This window comes from Ylistrum balloti, unplaced genomic scaffold (genome assembly GCF_031769215.1).
Source record: "Ylistrum balloti isolate Yb309-2 unplaced genomic scaffold, AGI_CSIRO_Ybal_v1 Utg370508, whole genome shotgun sequence".
NCBI classification, from domain to species: Eukaryota; Metazoa; Mollusca; class Bivalvia; order Pectinida; family Pectinidae; genus Ylistrum; species Ylistrum balloti.
In genome coordinates this window covers 1-19,603 of record NW_026782328.1, presented here as the reverse complement: position 1 = coordinate 19,603, position 19,603 = coordinate 1, and the positions used below count along the sequence as shown (strand labels likewise).

The 19,603-nt window shown below is 35.2% G+C and overlaps 1 protein-coding gene across 1 annotated transcript; it reads right to left on the bottom strand.

Moving 5' to 3' along the window:
• Window positions 1-15,012: 15,012 nt before the first annotated feature.
• Window positions 15,013-17,064, bottom strand: LOC132555637 (histidine N-acetyltransferase-like). Its single transcript, XM_060219987.1, has 3 exons — window positions 16,756-17,064; window positions 16,266-16,493; window positions 15,013-16,065 (listed from the first exon to the last, which is right to left on the bottom strand). Exons 1-3 carry the CDS (start codon window positions 16,912-16,914, stop codon window positions 15,505-15,507), a joined length of 948 nt encoding a protein of 315 aa, XP_060075970.1. The 5' UTR covers window positions 16,915-17,064; the 3' UTR covers window positions 15,013-15,504.
• Window positions 17,065-19,603: the final 2,539 nt, after the last annotated feature.

The following is a 19,603-nucleotide window of genomic DNA, read 5'->3' as shown; positions in this document are numbered from 1 at the left end:
TCAATTCCTGTTACGAACCAATGTATACGAAATACATTGGCTCGCCTCAATTTATTATAAGAATCTATCCAAACTTTGACGATGAAATATGCAAAATCTGAAGTTTGATGTGTATCATCCATTAGTTATTGAGTGAATATTCTCATATAGCACATGTTAAAGTTATGAAAACTTATCTTCGTGTTTTAATCTATATTATTTTTAATATTATATTAAATTATATTATCACGACTGGCTCTACCACCCAATGGAAGTGTTTCTACTCTAATTTTAGACAGTCTTAATCAACTAAATGTTTGTATCTAAATATAATTTGTAGTAAGTATGGAAGAATCTAAATAAGTAAGATTATGTAATAGGTCACATGTGTGTGTATTGCATATTATTCGTATTTTTAAGTATGTTGTCTTCTTTGTCCCTGTTTGTATCTGCATTTTCAAATGTTGAAAGTTCAAACAACCAGCATTTCTACTCATCCTACATATCTACACACATGTGCCCGTTTAACTTTCGATTTCACGTTTGTATTGTTATTAATCCCGGCTGAACCTATTTTTTCGACATTGAGGGCACATGTGAAAGTATTGGAAGGTTTTCATCACTATTCACTATGTTGTACAACACGAATATTTTATCATCAATTTTGACGTCAGATACATAAGAGAAAGAACATCCGAAGTCGGTTTTCAGTCTGATATTTCCTAAGTCTAATTTTACGAATGATGAAAATAACTACAGAAAACACATGGATGAGCACTGGCTTACATATTCAGTACGTTGATATACTTAACTACATTGTCGTTACCTCCACTTATAATTTCCTGTAGCAATACATAATAAGACCTTTAGATAAATTGATGTTTAAGAGTGATAAGACAATTTGTTAACTAGTCAGAAGTTGACGAGAGTTTACGTCCACGTGACGTACAAAATCTATCACAAATATCTGAAGTACACGTATCTTCTTTTTATAATCACACTTACAGATAACGATGTTATCTTGTAAACTTACACTATTATATAAAATTTAAATACTTACCTAACATTTAATTGTCACCTTGACCTTGTGTTGACATGGTATTGCACATTATGTGACGTGATAAACTAGGTTTCTGCGTGTAAGGGGATACCCATGTTATTTATACGATGTCAGAATATTGTACTAAAAACACACAAGAGTAACCCATATCTATAAAATTAACGTAAATTCCGACTGGGATACATACACGCAAATGCTGAATAACTGAATCATACAAAACTTCGTTTTTAAGTTCAGACCATGCCTACATCTGAAGACACTTCCACTTTCGATTTGCATATACTTATTATTACATGGAAGTCTAAACTTATTTTTAAGAAATTTGGATATGTTTCTCTTTGAAACTTCTATAAGTATTATGTTTGGGGAAGGTCAAGGTCGCCTGGACCTGGTCAGTCGGAGTGCGTTTGGGCTCTGTGATTTCGTCTAATTTGGCTATATTTCCAAAAACAGGAGATGTTCATTTTTGGCATGCAGTAGTGTGAAGTATCGGTGAAGCCAATTTTTATTACCTTTTCTGTGAAAGTCTTTGGAAAAAGATGTTTTAGGAAAAGACATATAGAACAATGGACTGACAACTGGGAGTGACGACTGTTCGCGCGCACTAGTATTGTGTGTATATATTAGTACTGTACCTTACCTGCACGATTCTTACCTGCACGATTTAGGAATAAGATATTTAGATTTGATAACCATGCCGGGATCGAGGACCAGTGTGGGAAGCGGGAGGACGGGAAGTAAAGGCCGACCCCTGGATATTGTTAACGAACCAGTAGAGAAAGACAGGGTAGAGGAACTTTTTCACATGATATCAGCACTGGTGACCAAATCTGATATGGATAAGATAATGGACAGAAAGTTGGAAAGATTAAGAGAAGATATTAGGGAGGAGAACCGTGTGTTGTTGGATCAGTTAGAAGGACGAATTTTCGAACTTGAAAAGGAAAACGATGTTCTACGAGACAGGGTGGAGAAGCTGGAGGACCATGTGAGAGAGTCCGAGAAATTCAACGCCTCTCTTGACTATAAGTTGAACGACTTAGAACAGCACGGCAGAAAAAAATCCATCCGTATTGTTGGACTGGAGGATACTAATGAACGAGAATCGGTGGACGAATGTGTTGGAAAAATTGTGACTTTTGTGCGGAACTCCCTCGGAATCGACATAGAGCAGCAGGACATAGACATTGCCCATAGGTTGGGACGATACAACAGAGAGAAGCCGCGAACCATAATCTGTAAGTTAACATACAGGAGGAAAAAGACTGAGATTCTCAAAAACCGTCGGAAGCTAAAGGGGAAGAGACAACTGGTGTTTGAAGATCTGACAAGAAGAAACCAAGAGATATTGAAAGAAGCTTACAGACTTAAGAGTGTCAAACATACCTATAGTGTGGACGGAAAACTTTTTGTAGTTTTGTCAAATGACAAGAAACGTAGATTGCGTTATGACACAGAATTAACAGATCAATACTTGGCGGAGGACAACAATTTCAGGACGGAACTTTTCGACTGAAATGTTAATATCTTGTGAATAGCAAGCGATGTGATCGATGGTGGATTTAGGTACGACTCAGTACCACCAGAGAGGGACTTTCTCTGGTTTTATCGATCAATCCTTGGTGATATTTTTTTTCTTACTCTGGCTTGTGTTTGTGTGTGTTCTTTAGACCGGTAAGTCATGTGTGTGTTTTATTCAGTAAGTTAATCTGTTGTGTTGAAATTATTGAAGTTGCTAGTATCTGTGCGTTTGGAAGTTTCCGCATTTTATTTTAACTATTATTATAGATCCGGAAAATAATAAACGCCGTTTTTCGTTGTTTAGAGTATAGTATACTACTTCCGGTGTATACAATATTTTTGTTCGCCTGCATGTACGGTACAGATTTTTGCATGAAATGTGAGTGCGTAAGTGGACAGTTGCACCTGTAGACCTTTTTATGGTATGTTTTTTTATTTCTCATCTTTTCTCTTCTCCCCATCTTTACTTCTGTACTCTTTGGCTGGGCTAGAAAATGTATTTCAAAATGCTGTAAACGTAACATGATTGGGGATGTATCCATTTTGTCTGCGAATTGTCAAGGCCTAGGGGATAGAATTAAAAGGAAAGACCTCTTCTCGTACTTAAAAGCTAAGAATTATTGTATTTACTGTCTGCAAGACACCCACTTTACGGAAGAAAATAAAAATTTTATTAGAAATGAATGGGGGTTTGATTGTTATTTTAATTCCTTTAGATCAAATTCAAGAGGGGTAGCTCTTTTTATTAATAATATTTTTGAATTTAAGGTTAATAAAGAAAAGAAAGATAGCTCTGGGAATTTCTTGGCACTTGATATTGTATTGGAGGGTACAAAGACTACATTAATTACTTTATATGGCCCAAATATCGATTCGCCTATCTTTTATGATATTTTAGCTGATACCATTGAGGAATTTGGTAATGATAAGTTCATTATATGTGGTGACTTTAATTTAGTTATAGATCCTGACCTAGATTATGACAGTAGCTACAAGACGATAAATAATAAGAGAGCAAGGGAGAAAGTTTTGGAAATTATTGAAAGTCACTCCTTAGTTGATATCTATAGGGAATTGCATTCAGAGAGAAGATATACATGGAGGAGGAAGAACCCACTGAAACAGGCTAGATTAGATTTTTTCCTTATTTCAGACAATTTACTATCGAGTGTCACTTATGCAACTATTGAACCGGGATACAGGTCAGATCACTCATTTCCTTTACTTAAATTAAAATTTAGTGAATTTAAACGAGGAAAGGGGTTATGGAAACTTAATTCATCTTTGCTCTATGACGAAGCATATCTTAACTTGGTTAAAAGTGTTATTTTACAGACAAAAACCCAGTATTGTCTTCCTGTTTACAACAGAAACAATATAATTAACATTCCAGATACTGAAATTGAATTTTTAATTGATGATCAACTTTTTCTTGAAACATTGTAAATGGAAATTAGGGGCAAGAGCATTTCTTATTCATCATTTAGGAAAAAACAGCAAAATAAAAGTGAAGATATTATTAATAAAGAGATACAGAGGTTGGAGGAACAAGAGCAAGTAGATACTGAAGAATTAGAAAATAAGAAGAAAGAATTAGAAAATATTAGACTTAAGAAGATTAGAGGTAGTATTGTAAGATCTAGGGCAAGATGGCAAGAAGAAGGTGAAAAGCCGACTAAATATTTTTTTAATTTAGAAAATAGAAATTTTATTTCCAAAATAGTACCAAAAATAGAGAAAGAAACTAATGTCATAATAACACAGCAGGAGGATATTCTTGAGGAGGTACGTTCTTTTTAGGTCATCTGACCCGAAGGGTCCGATGACCTATAGTCATCATGCTTCGTCCGTCGTTGTCCGCCGTGCGCCGTCCGTAAACTTTTCATTCAAACGACTTCTTCTCAAATACTAGAAGGTCTAGGGGGCTAATACTTGGCACAGAGGATACTGGCATGGAGCTCTACCAAGTTTGTTCAAATGAATGACCTTGACCCACTTTAAAGGTCACAGGGGTCAAATATGTTAAAATGTTTAAACAACTTCTTCTCATTAACCAAAAGGCTCAGAGTGTAGATATTGGGCCTGTGACATGCTGGGATGAAGGACTACCAAGTTTGTTCAAATGAATGACCTTGACCCACTTTAAAGGTCACAGGGGTCAAATATGTTAAAATCTTTAAACAACTTCTTCTCAATAACCAAAAGGCTCAGATTGCTGATATTGTGCCTGTGGCATGCTGGGATGAAGGGCTAAAGTTTGTTTAAATGAATGACCTTGAACAACTTTCAAGGTCACAAAAATACTTTAGGGGGCTAATTCTTGGCCCATAGCATGCTGGCATGGAGCCCTACAAAGTTTGAAATGAATGACCTTGGCCCACTTTCAAGGTCACAAAATATGTTAGGACTTCATCTCAATAAGCAAAAGTCTGTGAGTGCCGATATTGGGTCTGTAGCATGCTGGGAGGAAAGGCTACCAAGTTTATTCAAATGAATGACCTCAACCCACTTTCAAGGTCACAGGGGTCAAATATGTTAAAATATACAAACGACTTCTTCTCAACAAGCAAAAGTCCATGAGTGCTGATATTGGGCCTGTAAGATGCTTGGAGGAGAGGCTACCAAGTTTGTTCAAATGAATGACCTCAACCCACTTTCTAGGTTTGGCTTGCTTTTTGTCAGATGACCGTTAAGGCCCATGGACCTCTTGTTATGAAAAATTGTATGATGACAGTAGTGAAATAGAAGATGTTGATTTTACAGAATTTTTAGATGTATTTGATGTTCCAAAATTAGATAATGATGAAGCTAAAAATTTAGAAGGGTTAATTACTGTAGAAGAAGCAGCAGAAACTTTGAAAAACATGAAAAATAACAAAAGTCCAGGTACAGATGGTTTTACATTTGAATTTTTCAAATGCTTTTGGAAGCAGCTAGGAGTTTTTATTGTTAGATCAATTAATTTTGGATATGGTAAAGGTTTGCTTTCTGTAACACAGAGACAAGGTCTTATTACTTGTATTCCCAAGGGAGATCAGCCCAGACAGTTCTTGAAAAATTGGCGACCCATAACATTACTCAATATTGTTTACAAAATAGCTTCAGGATGTATAGCAGGTAGAATCAGAACAGTTTTAGATAAGTTAATTTGTGAGGATCAGACAGGTTTTCTTTCAGGTCGCTATATTGGAGTAAATACTAGATTAGTGTACGACATTATGCAATATGCAGAAGAAAGATATATTCCAGGAATGCTATTAATGTTGGATTTTGAGAAAGCTTTTGATTCAGTTTCATGGAAATTTGTTGACATAGTTTTAAATTATTTCAATTTTGGTCATGATATTCGAAACTGGGTCAGATTGTTTCACACTAATGTTACTGCGGCCGTAAATCAGGGGGGCAATCTATCTTCTTTTTTAAATATTAAAAGAGGCTGTCGTCAAGGTGACCCAATAGCTCCATACCTTTTCATACTATGTGTTGAAGTATTAGGCATCAGACTTAGAAATAATAGTAAGATTATAGGTATCAATGTGAATAACTGTCCCATTCTCCTTTCTCAATACGCAGATGACACCTCACTTATATTAGATGGTTCGAAAATGTCTTTAAAAGAATCTATTGTTGAATTGAAATACTTTGCAAAGATATCTGGTTTAAATCTTAATGTCGATAAAACCCAGGTAATTTGGATAGGTAGCAAAAGTTACAGTGACGATACTTTTTTACCTGAATTAGGCTTGCAATGGGGAAGGATCAAATTTAATATGCTAGGAATAGACTTTAGTGTGAACTTGCATGAGATCCCCAGATTAAATTTTGATAAAAAATTAATTAAATTGAAAACGCTCATTAAATCTTGGAGTAGAAGAACACTTACACCTATTGGTAGAATAGTCTTAATAAAATCTCTTCTTCTTTCACAGTTCAATCATTTATTTATAGCTTTACCTGATCCTGATGAGCAGTTTTTGAAAAATCTCAACTCAGTCTTATTTAACTTTTTGTGGAGTAGTAAGGTGGATAAAATTAAGAGAGATATCATCACCCAGAATTATTATGATGGTGGTCTTAAAATGGTTAATGTTAGGTCATTTATAGATTCTTTAAAATTAGGATGGATAAGAAGGTTATATCAGAAAACATCTAAGTGGCAACATATTTTTGAAACATTTACAGACTTGCATAAGATATCTACATTTGGTAATGCCTATATTCAGGATTGTCAAAATAAATGCAAAAATATGTTTTGGAAGGACGTGTACAAAGCTTGGGTTAGATTTAATGATTCAGATGCAGTAAAGGAAAATATGGAAAACTCAGTTTTAACATCACCATTATGGTATAACAGGAATTTAACTATTGCGAAAAGTACTATTTTTTACAAGGCTTGGTATCAGAAGGGAGTAACAATAATTCATGATTTAGTAAAAGATATAAACACTTTCTCTTTTTACACATTTCAAGAATTTACAGAAATTTATCAAGTTAAAACAAACTTTCTTCAATATAATGGTGTGATCTCTGCTATTAAATTATTTCTAGGAAAGGTAGGTTACAAAAAGCAATTAATTTGCTACCCAATTATCCCAAGTAACATATATTTTTTCTTGAAAAAAGTTATGGGGACCAAGGATTTATATAACCTAATGGTAAAACACAGTCATGTTTCTACAGGTAGGAAGAAGTGGGAAGAAATATTTGAAGATATTGATTTGAACTGGACTGATATTTATAAAACTCCCTTTAGAGCTACAAAAAATACAAAGTTACAGTGGTTTCAGTATAGAATAGTGCAGCATATTCTAACAACAAATGTATACTTGTTTAAAATTGGGTTATCAAATAATCCTATTTGTCCTCTCTGTAACTTGGAGAGAGAAACAATTATTCACATTATGTGGGAGTGTCGAGAAACTCAGAGATTTCTGTTTATTGTTGAAACACTCTTTGATGCACTTTTGATACCATTTTCATTTAATAAGAAAAGTTTTCTTTTTGGAGTTACCTCGAGTCATGAGAATGTTTTAAGAAATAGGGTGGATAATGAAATTTTAATCATGATTAAGTCTTATCTATATAAGACAAGATGTCTACATAAAATTCTAAATCCAAATGCTCTGATAAATTCAATTAAAGAGCATTACATTTGTCAAAAATATATTGCAAATAGTCAAGGTGACCATGCACGGCAGATTTTAGAAAATGAATGGAGGAAATGGAGAAGGTTATCAGAATTTGGGGAGAATTAAGTTGTAATTTGTACTGTTTTAATCAGTTTGGTTGTGATTATGAAGGCCTTTTACTTATCAAGTATCTATTAACATTTTACTCCTCCTTGCAGACTAATTTAAATTGTGTGTGAAAACATCAGTGATAAGGTAATTATTTTTCCATATGCATATATGTTTTGATTTTCTTTTTAAATGCATACCTAGCCCAACCACTCCTCTCCCCCCCCCTCTCTCTCTCTCTCTCTCTCTCTCTCTCTCCTTCTCACTCTCTCTCTTTTCTTTCAGTATCTTAGTATTAATAAAGAATACCTCTTTCTGCAGTGTTTATTTTTTTTTTCACTTCTGTGGAAAGTATGAAGATGTGTGTGAGGATGTATGTACAATGTATGTTTGTTACAGTATTCTTGTTAATATGGTGATTGTGTTGATAATATTAATGCTGAGAAAGTGTATGAGGAAGTGAGGGTGTGAAAGATGTATGTGTGAGGATATGATTGATGAAAAATTATGATTATATTGATTGACAAGTATAAATTGAAGAGTATGATGATGTTGTTAATGATGATGCTATTGATAATGATGATGACGATAATGTTGATAATGATGATGATGATGGAATGATGGATGACTACGATGTTGGTGTTGATGATGATGATGATGTTGATGATGACTGTTGAGGATTGTGGATGAAGATGTTTGAATGATTGATGATGATGAATGATGAGTATCAATTATTAACATGATGATGATGATTGTTGATGATATTGGATGATGATGATTTCGGAATGAATGATGATGACGACGACAGTGATGATGATGATTACTGTTGATTGTGGTTGATGATGATGTTTGAATATGGATGATGATGATGATGATGATGATGATAACTGGTGATTGTGGTTGATGATGATGTTTGAATATGGATGATGATGATGATGATGATGATGATGATGATGATGATGATGATGATGATGATGATGATGATGATGATGATGATGATGATGATGACTGGTGATTGTGGTTGATGATGATGTTTGAATATGGATGATGATGATGATGATGATGATGTCATGCTCTATATGATCTTTTTGAAAAATAAAAGAAATATAAAAAAAAAAAGTATTATGTTTGACCGAAAAGTATTTACCATATCCAATGTATGATCTTCGGACTGGTAACTTGTCCTTTTGTGTATTATCGTCATGGTTTGATCGAAAGACGATTGTCATGTTTTTCTGAACAGTATTTATGTTAACAAGCATATACATCACTGTTTATATCCCCTCATAACATACTAGAATGTTGTCGCCATACATTACAGACTGGCGTGCAATTTTGTCCACCAGTATAATTTATCAACAATGAAAAAAGATATTGTAAAGAAAAAACATCAACGGCTTGTAAACAACCACTTAGTTGTTGAAAACAACTGACAGAAATTATTCTTCGAAACCTTAACTAAGAAAGATCATCAAGATATATATTTCTCAATTTTTTTTGTAAGACCTTTTCGTAAAGACTTTTATTAATATGTTTTCTAGTGTTATGTATCTATCTGACTTTTATCATACAGAGATAATGTGTCTGATATTTTTACCAAGGTTTTTATTGAGTCTTCCTTATTCAACAATATTTTCCATTGGTTTGGTATAGCTTTTCTTAATTTTATTATTTCACTTATCAAATTTCGTTTTTCTTTTAGTTTGTTATAGATAAGATTTTCATCTATGAGACCTTGATCATTTGTCACATCTGCTATTCTGCTTATAACACTTTCAACCCAACCCTTATTGATCAGCGCTTTCCCTTTGAATTGTAAATGTCTGTTACCCGATATAATTTCGTTTCTTATGTCTGCAAAACTTTGAGGATCTTTTTTCGAGCCTCCACCAATTTTCAGTTGTTGATAAAAGTCAGTCACACTAGTTTTCAAATTCGGTATGTTTTTAATATTTTTCATATTCATTTTGAAAATTAACCAGTTGGATCCATAATTACTGAAGATTTCTTTAGGAATCAGTTTCCAATTTGCCTCAGATCCGTCTGTTAGTCTTTTCACACATCTCATTCAAATAATGTCGATATGTGACTCTAAGTCTCGTAACTGAAGCCCTCCCTGTTCGTATTTTCCTATTACTGTTTTCCTATTAACTTTGTAATCTCTTTTTTCCGTCCCAGAAGAAATCAAAGATACTTTTTTCTAATTCTTGTATCTTTTCTTTATCTACAGCTTGCATATTTGCTATATAGGTTATTTTTGGTATCAATAACGTTTGTATAACAACTGTTTTGCCAGTTAAAGTTAATTTCCTTTTCTTCCAGTTCTTCAACATTTAATCAATTGAAACGTTTTTGCTTTCCCAGTTAAAATTCTTACAGACTTTTTATTAGTTCCAAAGAATATTCCTAATGATTTGATTTCCTTTTTGAATGTGATTCCTTCTTAAGTGTTGTTCCTTCCCTTTTTGCACCCTAACCACATTCCCTCTGTCTTATTTTTGTTTAATTGTAACCCAGATAATTCCCCAAACTTTTCGACAACGCTAATTGCATGTTTTATATCTTTTCGTTTCAAGAACAGAGTTGTATCATTAGTCAATTGTGCTATTTTCGAACTTTTTCCGCTTATCTTAAAACCGTCAATATCCTTTTCGTTTCTTCTTCTTGCTGCTAATATCTCTACTGCTATTACGAAAATCAAACAAGACAACGGACAGCCCTGCCTAATTCCACGGGATATTGAATATTCTTCTGTAATCCAATTATTTTTTTTACAAATCCTTTAATATCATTATAAAAAGTTTTTATCCAATTTATAAACGAAACTCCGAAACCAAATTTTTGAAGACTTGAGTACATAGAATTGTATTCTATGGTATCAAAAGTTTTTTTAAAGTCTAAAAATAGTAAACAACTGTCAATATCAAATTTCTCGGAATAGACAATTGTCTTGAATTTGTCTAATATTATAGCCAATGATTCTGTTTTTAATATATCCGTTTTGATCCGTGTGAACGATTTTTGGCATAACTGATTTTAATCTTGCTGCTAAAGAGTATGCGGCAATTTTATAATCAATGTTTAGTGGAGATATCGGTCTCCAATTTTCTAATTTAGCAACATTACCTTTTTTATAAATCAGAGAAACTAGTCCATATTTTTTGAGATTCGCTAAGTTCGCCATGGTCATAAGCTTCATTTAATGAATTAAATACTAAATTCTTTATTAGTTTCTAAACACGCCTGATAAAATTATAAGGTTAATCCATCTGTACCGGGTTTTTTTTTCCCCATATGATTTAGTGCATGTTTGCATTCCTTTTCTGTTAGTTTACCACCACAAGATTTAGATTCGGTATTATTTAGCTGTTTAATAGTCGTGTAGAAATTTTCATAAAATGTTTTTATTTCTTTCAATATTTTTTCGGGATCTTGAATTAAAGTTCCGTTATCATTTTCAAGTTCATTTATTACTTTTGTTGTTTGTCTTTTCTTTTCAAGACTTTGAAAAATTTTCGTGTTTTTTTTTTTCTCCTCCTTCTTCAATTACTGTTCTCAGACGTTCTTCGAGTAAGCATATGTCTGATTTTTGTTTTTCTGATTTTAATGTGCTATATTTGATTGATTCGTTTTTTATCATAAGTTTGCAGTAATCCCATGTTTGCCGCCAACTTCGGTTATTCTCTTCACAGTAATGTTTTGAATTTTGAATACATTTAATAATTAGATTTTCATACTCTTTATCCACTAGTATACTGTTGTTTAGCTTCCATATTCCAGGACCCTTATCTTTACCCATAAATAATTCTAAAGATATACCTTGATGATCAGTACTTCTAATTTGTGCCGGTCTAATGTCCGATGATTTTACTAAATTGTTCATTGTATTTTCAATTACAAAGTAGTCGATCCTACTAGATTCTCCTTGTCTATTACGTCTCCACGTATACTGTGTTTTATGTCTATTCTTCTCCCTCCAAATGTCTCTAGTCTTAAAGATTTTTAAGCTGTTTAAGGCCGTAAGTTTTATTTTTTTATAGCTTGAGAGGTACTTTTTCTATCATAACCTTTTAAAACTTCATTGGAATCGCCTCCAGCAATAATCATTCCAGTGCTTTTTTTCTTTTATATCATTCAACGCGGATTTTAAAAAACCGTTCCTCTCATTTTGATTATTTGAAGCGTAAATATTAGCAATACTTAGAATTTTGTTTTCTATTTCATTATCTAATAAGACCAATCTACCGTCATCCTTATTTAGTTGATTTAGTATATTTTGTGTAAAATGTGTTTCCTGTAACAGACAAATGTAAACGTTTGTTGTTTCATCCATTGTTATAGACGAAATCTCTTTCCTCATCCCTAAGTCCTTGGGCATTTAAGGAAAGAATATGTACTATATCTTTATTTTGCACGTTTGTTTATGGTTCATACTTGTCTGTGTTTTTTATTTTCTTTGTCTGACGGGGACGGGGGTGTTCGCGATTTCGATTGACTCCTGCGACGATTTTTCGAAGTATCAAAACCGCGGTTTCCCGCCTTGATGTATTTGTCTAATGTTTAAATCTGCTGTTTGTCTTTATTTCCTCCTCTTTTTCATTTTGCCTTCGTACTTTCCTCTTCCTTCTAGTGCTGGTTGCACCCGCCTTTGCCTCTGCTCCTTCCTCATTTGGTGTTTCTTCGTTCTGTGAATCTTCTTCGTTTTGTGTTTCTTCGTTTTGTGTTTCCTCTTCCGTGCCACTGCTAGCATGTTCCGTGTTCTGTATTTTTGTGCACTCTTGCCTTTTATGTCCATATTCTTTACAATATAGACATTTCCAGTCATTGGTACATTTTGCTTGTTCATGACCTTCTTCAAAGCACTTTTTACATTTTTTCATTTTGTTGCTCATTGTGTTGTCCCCTCGGATGACCATAGTGCCAAATAGACCCATAGTACCTTCCCATGTGCATTGTCTTGGGCAAATCTTTTTCGAGATTTTTTCGTAAAAACTATTCTGTCCCCTGTGTAACAATTATTACACGATCATCTACCGACAACGGAATGTTGGATACTTTTATCCTAGTTGTATAATCAGGGTCATGTTTCGGTTGCTTTGGATTTTCAGGTACCAGGAATACGTGTTTACCCCTAACGGTCACACCCCTACTGAGGAGTGTAACGCGATCGTCAGCCTTGTCGGGATATATCCTCCACACGTTCCCAGTACGTTCAATACCAGCGTATTTCAGCTCTAATCACATTTCCCAAACTCCTGTACACCTCTATATGGTTAAGCCATTATTTATTGACAGCATTGTAGCCAAAACATCAGACTCTTTTAGAAACAGGTTTTGCTGAACCATAGCCATACGGATATTGTATTTCATTTGACTGCATTATTTCATTCGGTATTGTATCGGAATTGACCTTTCGTGAACTTACCATTCATAACCTCTTCCCAGGTACCCGCTTGAGCAGTGTGAGCAGTGTTGTCACGCTCCGGTGATTGTCCGCTTACCTGCACATGCCCGGTTTGGGTCAATATGTCGCTCAGTGCAGACAATATCTTGTTTACATCAGTTGTATTGGAATACATATCTACTCAGTTAGGAATACTACCGTTAATTTGATTACACAAATTTGATACTAAAGCAGTTAACAATTCAATTATGCAAAAATTACCTACATTACTCAGGCGTAATCGTTGATATTTCACAAATTTTCTCGGAGCAAAATTCCACGACTTGCCTTGGGTAGCGGCAGATAACTCTCTCTACCCAGAGAGAGTTATCTGCCGCTACCTAGAGAGAGTTATTTATTTATTACTTAATACTTCACAATATAACTGTTCTGATAACGTATTTTCATGGTCTAAATCATTTAAGCAAATATACAGGAATAATGTAATGATAGCTCACATATAACTTTCATTTAAAAAATAATTCTCTGTTTTGCTTTGTCAAGCTTTAATTTCGTCTCGTGTATTCCAACGGGACGTCCATTATCCTTTTGTCGTTCATTTTATTTTTTTTCTTCAAAATTGATGCTAGACATGATTTTGACCAATTTCGTCAGAAGCATCATTGGGTGTGGGCCGAACGAAAAGTGTGTAGGGGATGAGAAGAAATTAATGAAAAAACTTTGAATTACTTCTAAACGATTGATGGGAATTCGTGGATTGGTCCTGGTCCGAAGCATTTTTTGTACGAAGGGGAATAATCACCCCTTACTTAGGACAGATGGGCTTGAACCAAATCTGGTTTGGATAATTTTTAGGCGAAATGGAACCAACTTTGAACAAACGGTGGTCTTGTTTGTTCCCCAATTGACCGAAGGTAACGATAACTCAATTTTGTATAAATAGTGGGTTTGACCCCCATTTTGGCAAAGGGGTGGGTGCGCTTTGAAATCATGCTTTCAATGTTGGGATAAAAGTGTTTTTACTATGTTCGATCACAAGAATTGTAAATGCAGAGAGAGAACCAGTTTTGTATATATTGGTCACCTAACTTGAGGGGCAGGATCATGTAAATGAAATAGATATTTTGTAAATTTCTTATCCCTCAGTACCAATAAAGTAGTTTCAGCCGAACCAATCCAGTCGAGCGATACGGGTCACATTGTGATTTATAATAATATACCGAGATATACTGATCCCAGATATTTTTGTGTGTTTCAGTGGGATCCCGGCCACAGTTGTCACATGTCACAGTTGTCCCCTTGATTATATTTGTGCATGGTGTCGACAGAGGAGATACATCGAGTGCATTAAAAAATACTGTTACCAATGTAGGCGGCGCCTCCAATATCCCACGCCTTTCATGTCGTAGTCCATTAATTCTGGTTCAGGAATAATCACAACAAGATTGTTGAAGGAAAAGATTACAATGAAATATTCCAGTGTCTGACTTACTTCATGCTTTGACAAAATCTTATAATGCTTTAACCTTTTATGACCGGTATATTGTCGATTTTTTTCTTTTAATCACATAATCCGCATATTTTTCAGTGAATTCTTTGTGTTTATGTCACTAGCGTATTAAACCATGGCACATTTTTCATTGGGCGCGCTATTCAAAATTCTAATATAGTCATAATAAAGGCTCCGTTTGATTTTGTCTTCCTATTTTTCTGAATTATGTGACGAAAAGAGTATCAACTTTATTTTTATTTCATATGAGATTTTTAAGTTTTAATCTTTGCATTCACAAAAATAGATGCTAACACTCGTTTCAAAAAATCCAAAATGAAATGTAAACTCATCCTAAATATATTAACAGTTTGTGACATTATAACGCAAATATGATATAGAAGAATGATGATGAAATTTTATATTTTCTGCGTAGTAAACATTTTCGACCATGCCTTCCTCCTAACAGAATGCAAGTTATTTCATGTTAAATGATGCATGCAGTAAGACTGTGCCAACAATATTTCAGTTAATGATGGACACAGTCACTTTTTATCAATTTTCTTAATCTGTTCATTTCTATATTAGCCTCTAAACACGAGGATTGATTTTCATTCAGTTTCAGTTTAAATGTCATTGATTTTTTATATGAGTTCTAAGTATATTTGGTAACACCGTGTGGTAATAACTTTATATCACCCTGATACATATAACAATGACCTCAGCAAATTTAAGGATATGACATCGGCTGAATGAACAATGAATGTATATATTACATAATCTAATTAAACATGTGTCAAGGATAGCAAGTCAGTCAATATTTCGATAGTGGAACCATAGGCTCTTCCATTCCATACATCACTTTTGAGTGAAAGTTGTTGGATACATTCATTCCGAATTGATGCATCGTTTGTGTTAGAACATCTGCATCATGTGTGCCATGTTCATAATGTAACAATAAATTGATGTTCTCTTTTCCAAATGTTGAGCACTTCCCGAGATGCTCCGCCATGTGAATTGACAGGATTTCTTCGGTGAAGTTGCCGTAGAGTTCAACGTTGTATCGAATTCCATTAGGTACGCTGTACCCAACAGCCAGTGAAATGCATTCTAACCCTTCTGACTTGCCGTCTTTCAAATCACTGCCCAAAATGTGACAAAATTCGTTGAAGAAGTGATCAACGTTAGTTGCCAACAGACGATACGGTACCCAGTCAACTATTATTCTTCTTTGTGGGAACAGTTTGTCCGTGTCTGTTTTGGATGACAGCAATTTCTTTAGGTCTTCCTTGGTTAGGATCCTGACTATGGTGTTATCAACGGTAGGCAGGGAAGGGAGGATATTTGACATTAGTCCTTTGTAGAACAGGATCGCCTATACGAATTGAAAAGAATTAAAACTGTTGCTTATTTGTTTGAAACAACGGAATCAATTACTTTTCTCAGGGATAATCAATTTTTAGTTTTACTGGAGCAAATGAGAATGGCGGAAATTTTGTAAGCTCTCTTCTTGACACATGTATATTTGATATGATTTTTTCATATGTGATTATTTCATTAAATTAAATAACACACCTTCTGTAATACAAGTTCAGCTCTTCCTTCCTCTACTCTCTGTAAGAGAGTCTTGTTTCCAGATGTGTACACCGAACGTATAAGCTTAGGTTTATTTGCATTGTCCCGTGTAATGGCGTTTCTCAGATGATAGGCCAACCCTCTACCTACGTATTCTTTACGGATGCGTGCTGCACGTGCTATTAATGTTTCTCCATCATCAATGAGAGAAACGCATTCAAACCCTACCTATAAAGAAAACAATAATAGATCGCTAAAAAGTATATATAAATCGTAGCATAAACTGATGCTTGTTTGATGTGAAAATCTTACAGTGCCAAATTGTAGAAAGTTTGGAAAAATCAAAAGCTGGATCTGGATCTTCCCAATGGGAATTAACTAAAATTTTCCACGGGTTCCATGTTAAAATCAGACTGATGTAGTATTTTATCAGAAGTTTTGTCATACATGCGCCTGATTGACTGATTAATTGTTGCTATGCATTACTAACCATAATCTCATTCACGAATACGGCATACCCAGTGTGATTGGTCATGATTGTCCGGTATAGGGCAGGTAGGTAGTCCAGCCCATCATAGACGTCCGTCCGGATAGCCATAACAGAATCATAGTCTTCAATACCAACCTTTCTACATTCTATACAATCCATGGTATTACTCGATGTAACTCGTTCCTAGCAAAAAAATAATAGTTATAACATTAGTAGGAGGGTCAGACTATGATGTACTTTTCCGAAATTATTGACAATCACCATGAAATAAAGATGTTTATAACACGGAGACAATTCTGAACTGTCCTAGCATGGCTTGAAAATAAACAATTGAAATAAACAATGATTCAACTTAAACAAATCAGACCAGTCTTTTAATCCTATCAAAGTTCTTGCAACAATTAATGTGGAAGAAACAAGGCACTAAGCTTACTGATGTTACAATTAATATTACAAATCGTAAGGTAGGTTATTGCCCTTGGTTGGCACTAGACAGGGAAAAAATCAGCAGAGACAATTCATACAAATTTTAGTGTTTTTTTCACTAAAATTTCTGGTTGATTTTTGGCAAACCTTGAATATTAGTGCCACTTATCCTAAGGAGAGAAGGAGGGGATGAGTAATCAAGGGGTTTCCAGAGAATTCAGTGTACATTTCTACACTAGGAATTTATATAGAATAACCCATGAAGAAGTACTAGCAGGCATTGAAGAGGTCCTAGGTAGGGGATGTGTGAAGTGTATACAGCTGACAACAGCAAACTCTGAATGCATTGTAACTTTGTCCAGCAAAGATAAGAAAAGAGACATGATCATCAATGGAATTAATGTGAGAAATCGATTCTTCCGTGTTTTAGATGTGGAAAAGAATGTAACAAATGTGACAATCAAAGACGCACCATATGAATTAAGTGACCAATTTATTAACACACTAATGTTACAGTTTGGAGAGGTAGTACCCGGGAGTCTAAAGAGGGGAACACTCAAAGACTCTGATATTGAAACTGGAGTTAGGTACATTCAACTACTTAATGCTAAAACAGTGATCCCAAATGAAACAAAATTTGGGAATTATACAGTGAGGATATATGCGGATAATAACAGGACAGTGTGTCGTTTTTGTTCGGGGACAGATCACCCCTTTTTTCGGTGCCCCAATAAACCAACAATACCAAGGCAGTGTCACAGGTGTAAGAGCACTTCTCACCTAGTAAGGGATTGCCCAGAGCCAGACCTGAGAAACAAAGGTCAGCTAGCACCTGGCCACAATGAACTGCAGTCTGAGGAAAATAGCACAAAGGTGAGATCTTTTGACAACAGTGACTATCATGAAACAAGTAACGCTATCAGGAACGTAGACCTCACACCTATAGATACTCTGCAACAGGAGTCGTCACAAACTCGAAGTATACTAGGAATTACAACTGTGATACTTGGTGCCTCCAACTGTAATCGGTTGGATATATCAGATCCAAACATGAAAATTGTATCTGTAAATTTGGTGGTTATTTCAAGAATAATGAGGGCGAACACCATATCCGGTTCCAGCCATTTATTAGGTAAAACCCTAAAGACCCCCAACAATGGGTTAAGGGTCCTAAAGTAACATAGGGCTCGATCGTAGGCAAATGACTGATATCATTGGATCGGAGATCTAGATGATTAAATTTACGGGACAAATGTGTTCGTAAGCCGGACGGAGGTTTCAATCGTCTGTAGTAGTCAATGTCCCCTTTGTCCACTAAAAACCCGCCAAATACAGACAAAGACCAAAGAACGAAAACGAGACAATAACTGGACATATATAGACACACTACGTCACACGGGCAAACTGGACATATAGACGCAACATATATACATACATTTATAACGATCACAGACGGCGCGAAAATCCCAACGACGCGACGCTAGACAACAGCGGCCAAAATTACATAAAACTTAACCCTATTACATCCTCCCCCCGCTAAGGAAAAGGGACGCCCTCGTCACCTAAATTATACGAGGATAATTCACACCATGTCAACATTTGTTGATATACTTATCAAAGAGAATAGCTCACATACTACATATTAACATCACTAAATATTCAATTCTGAAATAGATTAAAAGCAAATATAATTCACGACAAACATAAAGTGAAAATGTCGCAATCACTGATAAAATGAATTACAAACTGTCAAAGGTAAACATAAATATCAAAATAAGAAAAGACGTTTAAGGCTTATATATCACAAATGATTCTGATTAAAGCAGTGGTAGCATCTGGATTAATTCTGGAAAACACACCTTCCTTTGCCAAGTTTTCCAAAAGCTTTGCCTTAAGGTTCCACGAAGCAACATTTACTTGCGAACTCTTTGCTCCTCCCATTACAAATTCACCCGAAGTTTGCCATTGTCGCGGTCTGGAAATTCGTGTAGATCTTCGGGGAAGAGGCACCGGACGCTCTGACACATGTTCCTCGTTCGTATGAGATTCGTCTTGGTCCAAGACATCATCAGTTGGGATGACAACTGTATCCTGCCCAAGTTCACCAGTAGATGACACTACTGAGTCTGACTTCGGAACATCATCTTGTTTTACGTCTTTATTGGCATCATCTGCTGGTCCTCCCTCCTCAGTAGAGAACTGGTCGTCACCAGGCGGACCAGTGGCAGACACAGGAGAGCCTGGATCGTCATCCGGATCCCGTACTGCCGTATCGCCTTCTTCATCATCTGACTCCGAACTGCCAGCTGTACAAGGTAGACTCATGACGGGTGCAATTGTAGGCGTGGACTAAAGATGGGATATATGCCTTCCAATCCTTCTTTTCTTCTGGTTTCAGAGTGCGAAGCATAGAGATGAGGGT